Source organism: Lontra canadensis, unplaced genomic scaffold (assembly GCF_010015895.1).
Source record: "Lontra canadensis isolate GAN:19392208 unplaced genomic scaffold, GSC_riverotter_1.0 scaffold148, whole genome shotgun sequence".
NCBI lineage: Eukaryota > Metazoa > Chordata > Mammalia > Carnivora > Mustelidae > Lontra > Lontra canadensis.
The window spans coordinates 622,589-637,959 of record NW_022631142.1 but is presented as its reverse complement, the minus strand read 5'-3'; the positions used below and the strand labels follow the sequence as shown (position 1 = coordinate 637,959).

Here is a 15,371-nt window from a genome sequence, read left to right as displayed (position 1 = left end):
TAGAAAGTGTTTCTTTTGCGGGTGATCAAAGTTTTCTAAAATTGTGGAGACAGTTACACAATTCTGTGAACATACTAAAAACCATTTAATTGTATTCTTCAAATAGATGGTATGAATAAGAATAAAAGCAACAAGCAGCCCAAAGATTTCCTAAAATTTTCCTAAAAATTTCCACATGAAATTGTTACAACAAAGACGTTTAGGTGTTGTATTGCAAAATAAATATTCTTAAAATAAACAAACCACAAAAGCCCAACATAGAAAGGAATTTTTCATGAGAGAAAGGGAGTAGAGAAAGCAAAAAAGGAGAAAATCTATAGACTGGGGTCCTTGAAAATTTGTGAACAGATGGAATCCAAAATACCCAAGGATTACCTCTTCCACTCTGATGGGGAAGAATGCAGGCAAGGGTTGGCAGGAAAGTAGGTATACTACTAAGTATGGGTACAAGACGTTAACAGTCTTCCCACTAAATGTACTCCATTGTCTCTGGGAAGCACGGCACCTTCCCTGAATGATAGAGGAAAGAGAAGGGTTGAGAGAATGTAGAGACAGCTGTCAAAGGGACAAAGCAAATATTCACCCAATATTTTATCTATCCATCTGTGTTATAGTAGTAATGCTAAAATAAAACACAACAAATGAAGTAGACAATCTTAGCATGAAGGCCTAATGTAAACATAACTCCAGGAAACAGAAAATGGACTTTCATAATAATCTTAATATTATCATGTGAATGGGAATTAATTATGAATACCTCAAAACACTTCCTCTGAATATAATTCCATTTGTATGACTCCATGTACCTTATAAATGTAATGTTTGCAATAAAATAAAAAAATGTAAAGTCCCTTTTTTAAGGAACTCATCTAAGAGAATCCTTCATGATAAAATGAGAAGGAAAATAAATGACTGGGTTAGCCATTTGTTTGTCTTCCTCTATAAGCAATAAAAGGAATAAATCCTTAATCTAAATCACTTGTGCACTGTCCTGGCTTTGATTGGAATTAGTTAAGAATTTGAAAATCTGATCCTATGACAATTACCACATACAGGAGTGGCATATTTAAGAACAATCTATTTTCCATCCTTCCACAAATTATTATCATCAACAAAACTGCTTGCAACAGAAGCAAGAGCTGACTGCTTGTCTGATACAACACTCTAAGCAAAAGATCCCACACAATTCTACAGGTTCTGGATAGTTAAACAAAAACCACTGCTGTTGATATAAGCTCAATCATGTTTTATATAAACCATGGAATGTATATATTAGTTGTTAGCATATTCTGCAAAACTTACAAGGCTGTGTAAAACACAATTCCAAACAGCCTTCTGAATCTCATCTCTAAACCAAGTTTTAAGGGCCTTAGACATTCCATTCACTACAAGAACAATGCACCACACTGTAGGACTTGAACATCATCATAATGCTCAGTACTGCCACTGAGGAGTTTACAAACTTGTAAAGATAAAGAATGTACTGTAGATATGGCTAGTTAATGTTAACAAATATAAAATGATTAAAAGCCCAAAAAATTATATAAGCAAGTTTCAAGGGTACTGAAATGGAAAAATCAAGGCTGACTAGAGTATTTAAGAAAGCAAACAACACAAGATTTCCATATTCTTCTTCCCACTGATAGTCCTTACCATTTTAGAAGCTTCCTTTGTTTTCTTTTCAGCATATTTAGATTAGATACAATTTTTCTTTTGTTTCTTTTACAATTTGAAAACAACTTATTAGCTTTGGACTTCTATTATATACCACATAAGCCTAATAAAAACTGTCAGAAACAGTTTATTCAGAAAAGTATAAATTCACTTTAACTGTTTGATGGGAGTGGCGCTGGTATCTTTCTAGGAGAATATGAAACTACCTCTTCTACATCTTTGTAAGAAAAATACATATACTTAAGCTCTTCAAAATTCTTGATCATCTTCCAAACATTGCTAAGGACTGCCAAATAACACTTAACTGTGTTTCAACTACCAGTGGTTCTTTTTTTTTTTTTTGTATTTATTTATTTATTTGATAGGAAAAAGAGAGTGAGTCCAAAAGCAGGGGGCAGGGAAGGAGAAGCTGACTCACTGCTGAGCAGGGAGCCCAAAGCAGGGCCTGATCACAGCACCCTGGGATCATGACCTGAGCTGAAGGCAGACACTTAACAGACTGAGCCACCCAGGGTGGCCCCCAACCATCAGTAATTCCGAAATGTAGAATCTCTCCCAGGTAGCACGTAATAGGTAAGAATATATGATTTTTCAAATGATTCTTTTTACAAAAAATACTTTGAGTGGCGCCTGTTTCTAACTTTCTCTCTAAAATGTTACAAAAACAATTTAGAGTTAAACATTTTGGGATAATGATGAAATAAATCAAATGTTATAATCTCAACTAGTTCCTCAAACAACCTAAAAACCTTTAAGGTGTCCCTAGCCATTCCATTTTTCCAGGTACAAAGGCCATTAATCTAAATCTTTTACTATACTCCTTAAGTCCTAACTCTACCCTTATTTTTAACATGGATCTTGATTCCTGTTCTACATTTAAGAAAAATCCTACTGTAGAAGGCCTACCCCTTAATTCCATATCCCTCTCTGCCTCTTTCACAATAAAACATCTCGAGCAATCTACATTCACTTTTTCTACTTCTTACACCTTACTCTTTAAACCAGTCCAATCTGCCTTTCCTCCACACCAACCACCCGAAAGAAACTGATCTCACTAAGGGCATCAATGATCTCCAAACTGATCAATCCAGTAGATTTTTTAGTCTTCACCTATTCAGTCTTCTCAACAGTACTCAGGCCAACTCAATATTCCCACCTTGACTGCCACATTCTTCTGGTTTTTCTCTTATATCTCTGGCTGTCCCTTGTCACTCTCCTGTGCAGCTTTCTTCTCTGCCAATCCCTTGAATATGACTGTGGTTTAAAAATCTGTCCACAAATTCTTTGACACTCCTCTCAAAAAGGTAGGGCCTAATTCCCCTTCCAATGCCTCAAATTCCTAATCCCATGAGCATGAGCTAAACTGTATGATGCATTTCTAATGAACAGAATAAGGCAGAAGTGATGTTCTCAGACTAAGTCATAAAAGGCACCATAGTGACCTTCTCACTTTCACTTTGATCACTCCCTCTGGGTGAAGCCATAAAGCCGATCAGAATGACACTAATCTAGCCCAATGGAGAGGCTGGCTGATGAGGAACTGAGACCACGTTAGAACAGCCAGCAATGAACTTAGGCCTTGTGCCAAATGCTGGGTGAGTGAGTCATCCTGGAAGCTGATCCTTCAACTCCAGTCACGCCTTTCACAGGACTGCAACCCTAGCCAATGTCTTGACTACAACTTCTTGAGACCCTGAGCCAGAACCACCCAGCTAAGTCACTCCCAAAGTTCTGAGCCACAGAAACTATGATAATGTTTGTTGTTTTAAATTGCTAAGTATGGGGGTAATTGACTACAAAGCATGTACTAATCCAATGATGTTTCTCAGCATCCTAATTATTCTCTCAATTCTCCATATATAAAGCTAATATATATCTGTAGCCAGACTTTTTTCAATTCTAAACTATAGAACATCTTTTTATCAATTTCAACATGCCCCCAAAGCAACCTCTTCCCCAACCTGTTCCTCCTCTCTTCCCTATCATGATTCACCCATATAAAACCAAAAACCTCCGTTTCATTAGACAACTTCTCTCCTTATACTCATATCCAAATACTAAGTCCTAAAAATATGACCTGATTATTTCTCTGCAACGACAGTCTTCTTTAAAGAATACCTGTACCTCCTGATCAATTTTAAAATCATAGAGACAACCAGACATCATGTACCACTTGAGGAAATGTTTCACCTATGAAGAATTCTTGCCCAGAAGAAAAAAAAAAATTATCTGATTAAGTTTCTAGCTCGGCTTATCCATTTATACAGTTCCTATATTGTACAAAATACAGACAACAAAGGAACATATTTAAACATACCACAAGAACACTGCCAGTAAAATCCAGAATGTGGAAAATTCTACAGAATAAATGATCTGGTTTCTTCAACAAACAGGAAAAAAGAAAGAAATGGAATTGGAATTCTGACTCAGACCAACTGGTGAGGGAGAGATGTTTGAGACAATCAAGGAAATTGAACAATGATATTTCATATTAGTAAATTATTAGTAGTAATACTTAGTTGTAATAATGATATTATGGTAACATTTTTTTTTAAAAGACCTTAACTTTTAGTAATACATCTGAAATATTCACAAATGAAAGGATACAGTATCTGGGATCTACTTTAAAATGAACCAGTGGGGAAGGAAGGAGCTGGTGGAAGTAGTAACAAAACTAGATTGGCTACATGTTGATAACTAACTGTACAAACTGGATGACAGGAATGCATTTTACTATCCTCTTTTATGTATGTTTGAAATTTTATGTTATAAAAATTTTTCTAGGGGCGCCTGGGTGGCTCAGTGGGTTTAAAGCCTCTGCCTTCCACTCAGGTCATGATCCTGGGATCAAGCCCCGCATCGGGCTCTCTGCTCAGCTGGGAGCCTGCTTCCTCCCCTTTCTCTGCCTGCCTTTCTGCCTACTTGTGATCTCTGCCAAATTAAAAAAAGAAATTTTTTTTTCCTATAATAAAAAGTACTTACAACACTTAATGATTTCCACTGCCCTGGGGGGTAAAGTTCAAATTCCTTAGCACAGTTTACCAAGAAAGCCTTTCATTATCTGGCCCCTACCTACCTCTTCAGCTCATCTCTTGTCCATCTCACGGCCCAAACTTCAGAGCTATCTAATTCCTTACTCTTGGCTCCTTTGAAAACATTTATTCCCACTATCTCAAGCAGTTATCTCTCTCTCTGCTCACACAGCTAACTTCTATTTATCACAGGTCACAACAAACCTGTTTCTTCTAGGAAACTTTCCATGACCTTCCAAGACTGAATCAAGTTACTTACCTACACACCCCCAAGCATCCTATGCTTCCCTGATCACAGCTCTTACTTGCTGTATCCCCCAGCAGACTCCAGGAGTCATGAAAGCATAGATAATTTCCATTTTATCTGCCATTTTAATGCCTCCTTTGGGCATTGCACCTGGCACACAGTAGGTTCTCAATAAACATTTGATAAATTTACAAAAGGCATGACCTTCACTAATTTTCTAACCTTCCAACTCCCCATAGAGAACTCCCTCCATTTTCCTTCCTTTCTCACCTTCCTTTGTGATAATGATTCACATAAATGGTTGGCTGTTCACAGTGTTCCAAATTTATACCTTAGCCCTCCCTAGGTATCTTATCTCATAAACTCATTACTTATATACTATAAACTAACATTTATAGGCCTGATCTTCATTTCCAGGCCTGACCTATGGCTCCAAATGCCTTCCGGACTCCCACTATCTCCCATTTACAGTTTTACACCAGAGCTGCTCGGAAATCCTCAGGATCTTCTTAACGTGCCTTTGTGTTCTCAAGTTTCCCATTTTGTGCATATTTCCCATTGCCTAAAATGCCCTTCTTCTCTTCTCCCTTTATCCTATAAATCTCAGCTCAAATGTCTCCCTCCCCTTTTCCAGGCAATGTTCCCACAGCACTCTATTCTTATTTCTACTGTAGTATTTATCATATTGTTTTGAAATTTATCATACTGTTCTGAAATCATGTTTAGGTGTCCGCTGCTAGACTGTGAGTTCCTAGGTAGCAGGGACTCTCTTTCCTTCATTCTGTACCACCACCATATATAATACGATGCCTGTTATAAAGTCAGCCCCAAATAAATGCTTGCTAAATGAACTACACTGTACTGTTTCTAATAATTAAGAGACTGAACTGGAGCTGAAAAGACTGTCTAAATAATACTTACCTAAAACAGTTTCTTTCTTCTTGTATTGGGCAGAACAATACTATATGAAGCTCTTTTTCAAAAACTGGAAATTCAGAGTATGAAAATTAAAGAAAGATAAAGTAAAAAGACCATTCATTCCCAGAGAACAGGTCTAGGTCTGGGCCCAGGCCCAGAGAAAAAGATCCAGGCTGAGATGATGTTTAGGCGAATCTATTTAGTTCATGGCACTCCCAGTGATTCTAACCTAACTCTTGATATTATCCCAATATCAAATCTCAGTACAGGGGTGCCAGGGTGGCTCAGTGGGTTAAGCCGCTGCCTTCGGCTCAGGTCATGATCTCAGGGTCCTGGAATCGAGTCCCACATTGAGCTCTCTGCTCAGCAGGGAGCCTGCTTCCCTCTCTCTCTCTCTCTCTCTCTGCGCCTGCCTCTCTGTCTACTTGTGATCTCTCTCTGTCAAATAAATAAATCTTAAAAAAAAAAAAATCTCAGTACAGGCAAACTCTAAAGCAAGGCCAATCTACTTTAGTTCGGGGTTTTCATGGCCACCCTGGAATAGATCTCCGACCACAGAGTCACACCAGAGCCTAACTGATTTTGGAAACAAGGTACAGAGTGATTGCTATTTATTACTCTGCTAAAACGCTAATGTAATTAATTCAGATACTTTTTCTGGAAGATGTAGCTCCAAGTTATTAGACCCACGCAAATCACTAAGCTGTACCTTCTAAGCCTTCTGAATCATAATGTACTAAAACACTGTCCAAGTGTACGGAAATCCTTGCCAATGTTCAATGTGTCTCTTCCTTTAAGCGAATACCTATCTTCTTCTCATCTTTGTGGGACCTCCTCTAATTTGGGATTAGGTGTCATTTTATTTTTATAAGATCATTTTACTTTGTAATACTTCCTTGCTGTTTCTCTACAAGCAAATGCTTTAATAACAAAGAACCAGAAAAGGGGGGGGGGACTTCTAAATAGCCATGAGTGAGAAATATGGTATCTCCTTAAGCTGACAAGGATGATGTTTTAGAGAGTCTGGTCTCAGAAGACAGAAATTAGGTATTGGGGGAAGGGCGGGAGAAGTATACGGAAAACCTGTATTTAGTTAATAAGGCAAGGAGCGATTATCAAGGTATTCAAAAACTAAAAGGGCAAGGAGGCAGAAAAAGGATACACTAAAGGAAAAAAAAAAAAAAAGAACAAAACAGGATAAAGGAAGATTCTGTCTGGGCTAGGAGCTCCTAAGAACCCTAGCTTGGGGCTTCTCCAGTATGGCCTTAGATTTAGACCAATACAAATTTGGGATTTGTAGAGTTAACTTAATTCCATAGTGCCACTTATTGAAATTACTCTACCCTGAATAGGCTGGAAAGGGTCCATGGGAATTTCGGATTATCATGTCTACTAAAACCCAACAGTACTCTTCATCTGTCTGAGCCATGGGATTTCATAATTCCAGAGTTTTCAGAATGTAATGTTCAGCTGCATCTCTTTCAAGGCTACCTAAAGATAATCTTGAACAATAGGTTTAAATCGCATTCAAGTTTGGTCTTTTTCTCCCTTCAAAAATTATGTAGAGAAAGGGCGTTGATAGTTAAAGGATGTTGAAAGTTGTATTTTTTTACTCCTGCAGACTACCTTTTACTAACTCACAGCTTGCACTTTTCTCCTCCCTGCAGATAAGTGCAGTGAAAACAGAAAGCCAGGAATCTGGAATCCTCATTACACCACTTACTGCTAGCTTTGTGATCTTGAGCAAATAATTTAAAAGCCTGCAGCCTCAGATTCCAAAACTGTAAAATGAGGATAACAAATACCTATCTTGCGTTAAGTTATTGTGAGTGAAATAGAATTAAGGGAACCACTAAACCAGAATACAAACTCCAGAGAAAACGAATGGTGAATATCTTAATCTCTGTTGATTCTTGCTCACATGCACACATATGTGCACACACAACCCCACACACACCTAGCCCAAATGTTAATATAATAATAATAATTAACATATAGTAGGAGTTCAATATTTTTCAAATGAATGAAAATACTAGTGCCCCCACCTCTCTCATCAACATTAACCCAAAAGTGATTATTTTCTTCTTCTATAATTTTCTGAAGCCTTCAAGAAATTCTATTTTGTCCTTTTAAGCCGTTTCTTCCCTTTCGTTGGCTATTATTAACTATACACTATTCAAAGGCCTAACTTTGTAAGTAATTTCTCTAATACCGCCCACGTATTTCTAATGCGGTAGGTGTGGAACGGATAGTCAGAACATAAGATTCATGGCAATTCATGCACTTGCTTGCGGCCACTGGTTCGCGTTTAACTACAGCAAGGCCCTAAACTCAGCATTCCCCAAAATGCAACTTTCAGAAGATGCCTCATATCCATTTCTGTCTTCGCCAGCAAAAGCCGCCTGGGTGGGAAACCCCTGGCTTCCAAAGTTAAGGCATCAGTTACGCTCGCCTCTCACAGAAGAGGAGTGCGTCCCATTAAAGAAACACTCAGTTTGGGCAGACAGGAGGGATTTTGGACTTGTTCGTGCAGCTAGTCACCTTAGGACCTGGTCAAGCTTGTGTGAACACCGCTCGGAGAAAACAGCGCTCTTTAACCCCTGGAGAGAAGCTAAGGGGCGCGGCCGTCTACAGGGTCTGGTGGGCCAATGTCAAGTTCACGATAAAGTGGGGGAGACCACACGGACTGTGTAACTTGACCTTTCAAATCATGGCTAGGACCACCCTCACCCGCCTACACCCCCGCTGGATCCCACCACAGCTGAATACCGGACCCTAAAAAAGGAACGCGGCTCGCCCCTAACCCATAAATCAGACAACCACTACCTGCTTATTGGCTGCGCCAGCATCTCCTTCACTCTCATTGGCTATCCGGGACGTAAAACCTCCCCTCACGAGGGAACCCTCCGGTACGGCGGCACCCCCAGTTTAGCAACCTCTACCCCGCTACCAAAAAGCCCGCCCCCCCCCCCCCGAGATAGCGACCTCCGAGGCGCTCGGAGCTTTGCCCCATGAGGTCTCACCGTGTAATAGGAAAGCAGCCCTGCATTGTAGTCCAGCACAAACCAACGGTACTGCCAGCCCTTCATCACGTTAGTCCATTTACTCAGCGGCCCTTCCATGATAGACGCCATCTTGGGAGCCGCCAATGACAACAAACGGCCTGACGTCACTCGCCTATAAGGCATTCACCATGTGGGGGCGGGGCCGCCGCGGGTAGAGGCGGGACCAGGCGGGGCCGGGGCGGGGCCAGCTGTGTTGCTCCTGGTAAACTCTCCCTCCCATGCCCACAGCTATCAATCTCAAACAAGCTTTCTTGGGGCGTCTATTGTGCGTCTATTGTGTGCAGAACTGGGTGCCAGGGATGTGAGGAATGCAAGCATGAATACCGTTAAGATTATTTATTAACATAAGTAATTTTATTATGCATGATGATACCTTACAAGTCCCAAAGATTTCACATCTGATATTCATTTATGCATTCATTTCACAAATCCATTCATTTAAGAAATACTTGCTATTTTGTGTTAGATACTCTTGGGCTTTGGGGATTCAGCAGAGACTTCATGGGGGTGGAGGGGAACAAGCAATAAAATAGTAAATTATGTAGTATATTAAACACTGGTAAGTGCTGTGGAAAAAAATTAAGCAAGGAAAGAGGCAGAAAGTGGGAGATGTAATTTTAAATTCCCAAATAGAGAAGGCTTGAAGAAGGTAACTTTTGAGCAAAGATCTAAAGAAAATGAAGGAGAGAACCTAGGAGAAGACTTCCAAGGGAAGGAATAAAAAGTGCAAACACCTTTAGCCTGGCATATTGAAATATCAGCAAGTTCAGTGTGAGTGGATGTCATGAGCACACTATGAAGTGCATACACAGGCTGTGTCTTTTCACAAAGTCAGCTTTATTCAATCATAAAGCAAAGTTAATCACAATTATAAAGCAGGTCCAGGATTCCAAATTCAATGACATTTCACCATGTGATTAAATTTGGCTTCTTAGCACATAGAGCAGGACAGAAGATAAACCATACAACAAACAGGATTACGGAAAGGTGTAGGAACAAACACAAAGTCAGTCTGTGGGTGCACAGTTGAGATAAGGCCTCAGTCTGATCCAGGTCAGCTTTCAGCACTTACTGTTTATTATGTTCATGTCGTGAAGGATCTCAGTTCTGTTCAGAGATCAAACTGACCAAGACTTTGGCGGCAGTTGCCTTTTTTAAGTGGTCACACATAGAAAGGTCATGTCTGAAGAGTCTGTTTGCTGCAAAAATCCTCCCCTTTTTGAAGGCATTTAATTGGTCTTGGGACCCTGCAGGTGTCTTCTGGTTCTGCTTGTTACCAGTTCTGGGCTATCAGATGATGCTGGTCCCAGAGATCTCTCCCAGGTCCTGTACCTTTAACTACTTGTGTCATTGCTTGACACAGGCTCCTGCTTAACAGGAATGACTCCATTTTGCTTTCTATGGTGCAACAGTGAGCTAGAGAGAAAGTTGTAGGAGACAAGGTCAAAGAAGTAAGGGTAGGGGCGCCTGGGTGGCTCAGTGGGTTAAGGCCTCTGCCTTCCGCTCAGGTCCTGGGATTGAACCCTGCATCCAGCTCTCTGCTCGGCGGAGAGCCTGCTTCCCCCTCCCCCCGCCTGTCTCTCTGCCTACTTGTGATCTCTGTCTGTAAAATAAATAAATAAAATTTTTAAAAATTAAAAAAAAAGAAGAAGTAGGGGTAGCTCACTGAGAGCCTATAAGGACAATAAAAAGATTGTCATGTTATATTAGGCACTGTTCAAGGTCCTGGAAATGCAACAGTGAAGGTTCCAGAAAGGTTCCTTCCTTTCTAAAAGCTTAAATTTGGTGATGAAAAGCAAACACTAACTAAAAAAAGTAAATAAGAAAAATATCTAATACTGATTTAAAACAAAAACAAAACTTTGCAGAAAATTTAAGTAAAGTGATATAATAGGAAGTCAGTGAGTGGCTACTTTATATTGGGGATGGTGGATTCAGAAATGGCATTTAGATTAAGATGTGAAGGATAAGAAAGAGCCAGCCATGAAAATATGAAGGAAAGAACTAAAAGGGGAGCTGAGAAATGGGGCATTAGCTAGAAGTGAAGGTGAGATCAAGGGAGAGGTTTTCTTTGTCTTTTATTTATTTTTTGAACTTAAAAAGTATTTTTATTCAGGTCTGTGTTGTAAATCCCTTCTCTTTGCTGATACACAAATGCTAGGAAAAAGAATATCACTGAGGGAACTAAACAAAGAACCTATTTACTAGCTAATCAAATTAGGTGCAAACCTAAAGTAAGATTAAATTGATATGTTTAATCTTATCATTATATTTTTGGGCAGCTGGGTGGCTCAGAGGTAAGCATCTGCATTCCACTCAGGTCATGATCCCCGGGTCCTGGGATTGAGTCCCGCCTTGGGCTCCCTGCTCAGCCTGGGGTCTGCTTCTCCCTTTCCCACTCCCCCTGCTTGTGTTCCCTCTCTCACTGTCTCTCTCTCTCTCTGTGTCAAATAAACAAAATCTTTTTTTTTTAATTTATCATTATCTTTTTTCCCAGTATTTTGAGATATAATTGACATATAACATTGGATAAGTTTAAGGTGTACAACATAATTATATATGTAAATATAAATGATTATATACATAACTAGATATATATAACAAAATGATTACCACACTATGTTTTGTTAATATCCTCACCTCACCACACAATTTTTTCGTGTGATGAGAACTTTAAAGATCCATTCTCTTAGTAACTTTTAAGTATACAATATAGTATTGTTAACTACAGTTACCTTATAGTACATTACATCCCCAGAACTTATTTACCTTATAACTAGAAGTTTTAACTTTTGATTGCCTTTTAATTTGACATAGTCTTACTTTTTGCTTTTTGCTTTTGTTTCATATCCAAAAAAATCATTGCCAAGACTAATGTCAGGAAGCTTTTTCCCTGTTTTCTTCTAGGAGTTTTATGGTTTCAGGTCTTACAATGAAATTTTTAATTCATTTTGTGTTAATTTTTGTGAGGGGTCTAATTTCATTATTTTTCATTATTTTGCATATGAATATCCAATTTTCCCAGCAGCATTTATTGAAAAGACTATCTTCTCTCCAATAAGTATTCTAGGTTCTTACATCAAATAGTAGTTGACTGTCCAACATGAATGGAGGGTACAATGCTAAGTGAAATAAGGCAGTCAGAGAAACACAAATACCATATGACTTCACTGACATGTGGAATTTAAGAAACAGAACAAAGAAAAAAGGGACAATAGTAACAACAAAACCAGACTCAAATACAGAAAACAAACTAGTGGTTGCCAAAGGGGAAATGGGTGGAAGGAAGAGTAAAATAAATATAGAGGATTAAGAGTACACTTATATTGACGAGCACGGAAAATTGTATAGAATTGTTGCATCATTATATTGTCCACCTGAACCTAATATAACACTATATATTAATTATACTTCAATAAAAATAAAATAAAAGGGCAACTCTGATGGACATTCTCCAGATTAAAAAATACAAAAATATAAAAAATACCTGAGATATGGTTGGGCCTTCATAAATATTAATTTTAAGAATATTCTCTCCTACCCCTGCAAAGAACTTTTGATCTAGCTCAGTTCAGCAATTCAGTGTATTAAAATTGTATAGAGCAGGGGCACCTGGGTGGCTTAGTCATTAAGCGTCTGCCTTCAGCTCCGCTCGCGATCCCGGGGTCCTGGGATTGAGCCCCACATTTGACTCCTTGCTCAGTAGGAAGCCTGCTTCTCCCACTCCCATTCCCCCTGCATGTGTTCCCTCTCTCCCTCTCTCTCTCTCTCTCTGTCAAATAAATTAAATCTTTAAAAAAAATTTTAAAATATATTGTCTAGAGTGAAAGACACTGATATATGGATATGTGGATGAAGTCCCTCCCCTCAGAAAGTTTCTAGTCCGGTGGGAAGGATGAGTCATACACACAAAAGTCAGAGGAAAATAAAAGTCATCAAAGAAATACAAAGAAAATGCAATTGAAAGTCATAAAAAGGAGAAACCTGGTCAGGGAATTGAAAATGATGGTCAGGCAGCAAAGGTGTTTATTAGCAAAAGGCCACTCTCATAATTACTGAAAACATATCATGTGTTTCCTCCAGTCAAGAGTCTGTCTGACTACTGGCAATTCAAGAATTTAAGTTCTTCATACTATTCATCGCAAACCACAATTTTTTAAAAAGATTTTATTTATTTATTCGACAGAAAGAGAGAGTACAAGCAAGGGGAATGGGAGGCAGAGGGAGAGGGAGAAGCAGTCTTGATGTGGGGCTCGATGTGGGGCTCGATCTGAAGACCCTGAGATCACGACTTGAACTGAAGGCAGATGCTTAACTGACTGAGCCACCCAGGCACCCCATAATTTGTCTTAAAAGAAGTCCATGGATCTCAATGTGCATGAGGAATATTTTCTTTATTATCCTTATTTATATGACTTTTCAATATTTTCCATAAGAGATAGAAAAACGGAATAGAAAGAACTTGACCCTAGAATTAAAGAGCTGAGGATGAGGTGTCCTATGGTAATGGCTTGGGTAAGCCTTTCTAAGACTTAAATTCCTCTTCTGTAATCACAAAAGTAATCATCTCCACCTAATTTAAGGAGCAAATGAGAATATATATGAAGGGGACAGAAGCCAGTAAAAGTTACCTTCCTTCCTTTTCTTGGGAGAGCCTCTTTCCTGTAGGTTACAATTCAACAAGATTTGTTGAGAACATGGCACCTCTTTGACACGTTCAAGAAAGCTAAAGATGAAGAAACAGTTTCTATCCAGTAGCTAACCTGGAGCATAAAACATGCATACAACTGAGTGTAATACAAAGCTGTTCTCTTCTTGGATATATTTTTTCTCATTAATTCTGCCACTTATTGAGTAGCTACCCTGTGCCAAGGACTGTGCTAGGAGTGTGATATACCTTCTCAAATTTAATCATTGCAATAACCCTATCAATGTATTAGCCTCCATATTTTGCAAATAAAGAAAATGAGATTCAAAAAGATTGACCAATGTGCCCAGTATTAATAGTATTAATCAGTGAGTATATGAGTCCATATAAACACATGTCTATCTTTTTATTATGCTACATGGCCACACTACACACTTCTCATAAAAAGTTGATATTCTAGAAACATTATTCAGCAGAAAGCTTCATGTTCCTGATACCTTTTGGGATAAACCAAGTATTGGGATCTTGAAACATCATGGTTCAGACTGAGTAAAAAGATTTACATAGTGTTAATTATTACTTCTCTGTTAGCTTCTTTTTTTTCTTTTTTTTTTAATCTTTTACTTATTTGTCAGAGAAAGAGAGAGAGAGCACGAGCAAGGGGAGTTGGCAGGCAGAGGGAGAAGCAGGTTCCCTGCTGAGAAAGGAGCCCAAGGCAGGACTTGATCCCAGGACACTGGGATCATGACCTGAGCCAAAGGCAGATGCTTCACCAACTGAGCCACCCAGGTGTCCCCTCTATTAGCATCTTAAGAGCAACAACCTGGTCTTATTTATCTTTGTATCCCTAGAAACAAGCCCAGTGCCTGGTACACAGATGTGCTTAATAATTATTGCTTGATCTGAATTATGTATTCTGTTGAAACTGGCCTAAGTACCAAGGACTGTGCTAAGAACCATCACCTACATTTTCTTTAATCCCCACAACAATCCTTTAAAATCATCACACCCGGGGCACCTGGGTGGCTCAGTGGGTTAAAGCCTCCGCCTTCGGCTTGGGTCATGATCCCAGGGTCCTCAGATAGAGCCCCCAATCGGCCTCTCTGCTCAGCAGGGAGCCTGCTTCCCCTTCTCGCTCTGCCTGTCTCTCTGCCTACTTGTGATCTCTGTCTGTCAAATAAATAAATAAATAAATAAATAAATCTTTAAAAAAAAAATAAAATAAAATCATTACAACCATTTTATGGATGAAAGCATTGGGGCACAGAGTTATTGAGTGGCTTATCCAAGGGTGAACAGCAGAACCAGAATTGGAATCTAGGTCTTTTCAGCCCAGATCCATTCTATCCCAGCTGCATGCTATATTTGCATTGTCTCTGTGTAAATAAATGTCTTGGACATGACACAGGCAACACCATCAACTACTGACTCAGTTTTAGCTTTTGCCAGGGTCACTAGAAATCAACAGGCTCTACTTAGCTTCAAATGTCAAAACACGGGTCCTCAGGAAAAGCCAGAAGCAAGGGCAGTTCTTGATCCCTAAGACCATGTGTGAGTGTATAGCACTCTGTCTACATTCTACACCAACTGTCCAACTACATGCCTTAGATCATCATCTAAAATTAAACATGGCAGAAATACATCAGCTCTCATTGCCACATTCCTCAGTGACTGGCCTCTCGTGGAATGAGGTAGCAGCTGAAGCAGAGCAGAAAATGAAGATTAGATTTAGAATCAGAAGATACAGATTATATTAACCATTGAACATCATAAGTTCATCAAGGGCA

General features: G+C 39.2%; 1 protein-coding gene across 5 annotated transcripts in view; it reads right to left on the bottom strand.

Annotated features, from left to right (window-relative positions):
* OSBPL9 (oxysterol binding protein like 9) overlaps positions 1-9,032 on the bottom strand; it is a 172,436-nt gene extending 163,404 nt beyond the window's left edge. For 4 of the 5 annotated variants that reach the window (XM_032844206.1, XM_032844205.1, XM_032844207.1 and 1 more), the window contains exon 1: positions 8,895-9,018. In XM_032844206.1, the coding sequence (XP_032700097.1) occupies positions 8,895-9,005 (111 nt within the window). In that variant the 5' untranslated portion in view covers positions 9,006-9,018. Of the gene's footprint in view, positions 1-8,894 lie in introns of all 5 variants that reach the window. The other variant, XM_032844208.1, reaches the window with a different exon arrangement.
* Positions 9,033-15,371: the final 6,339 nt, after the last annotated feature.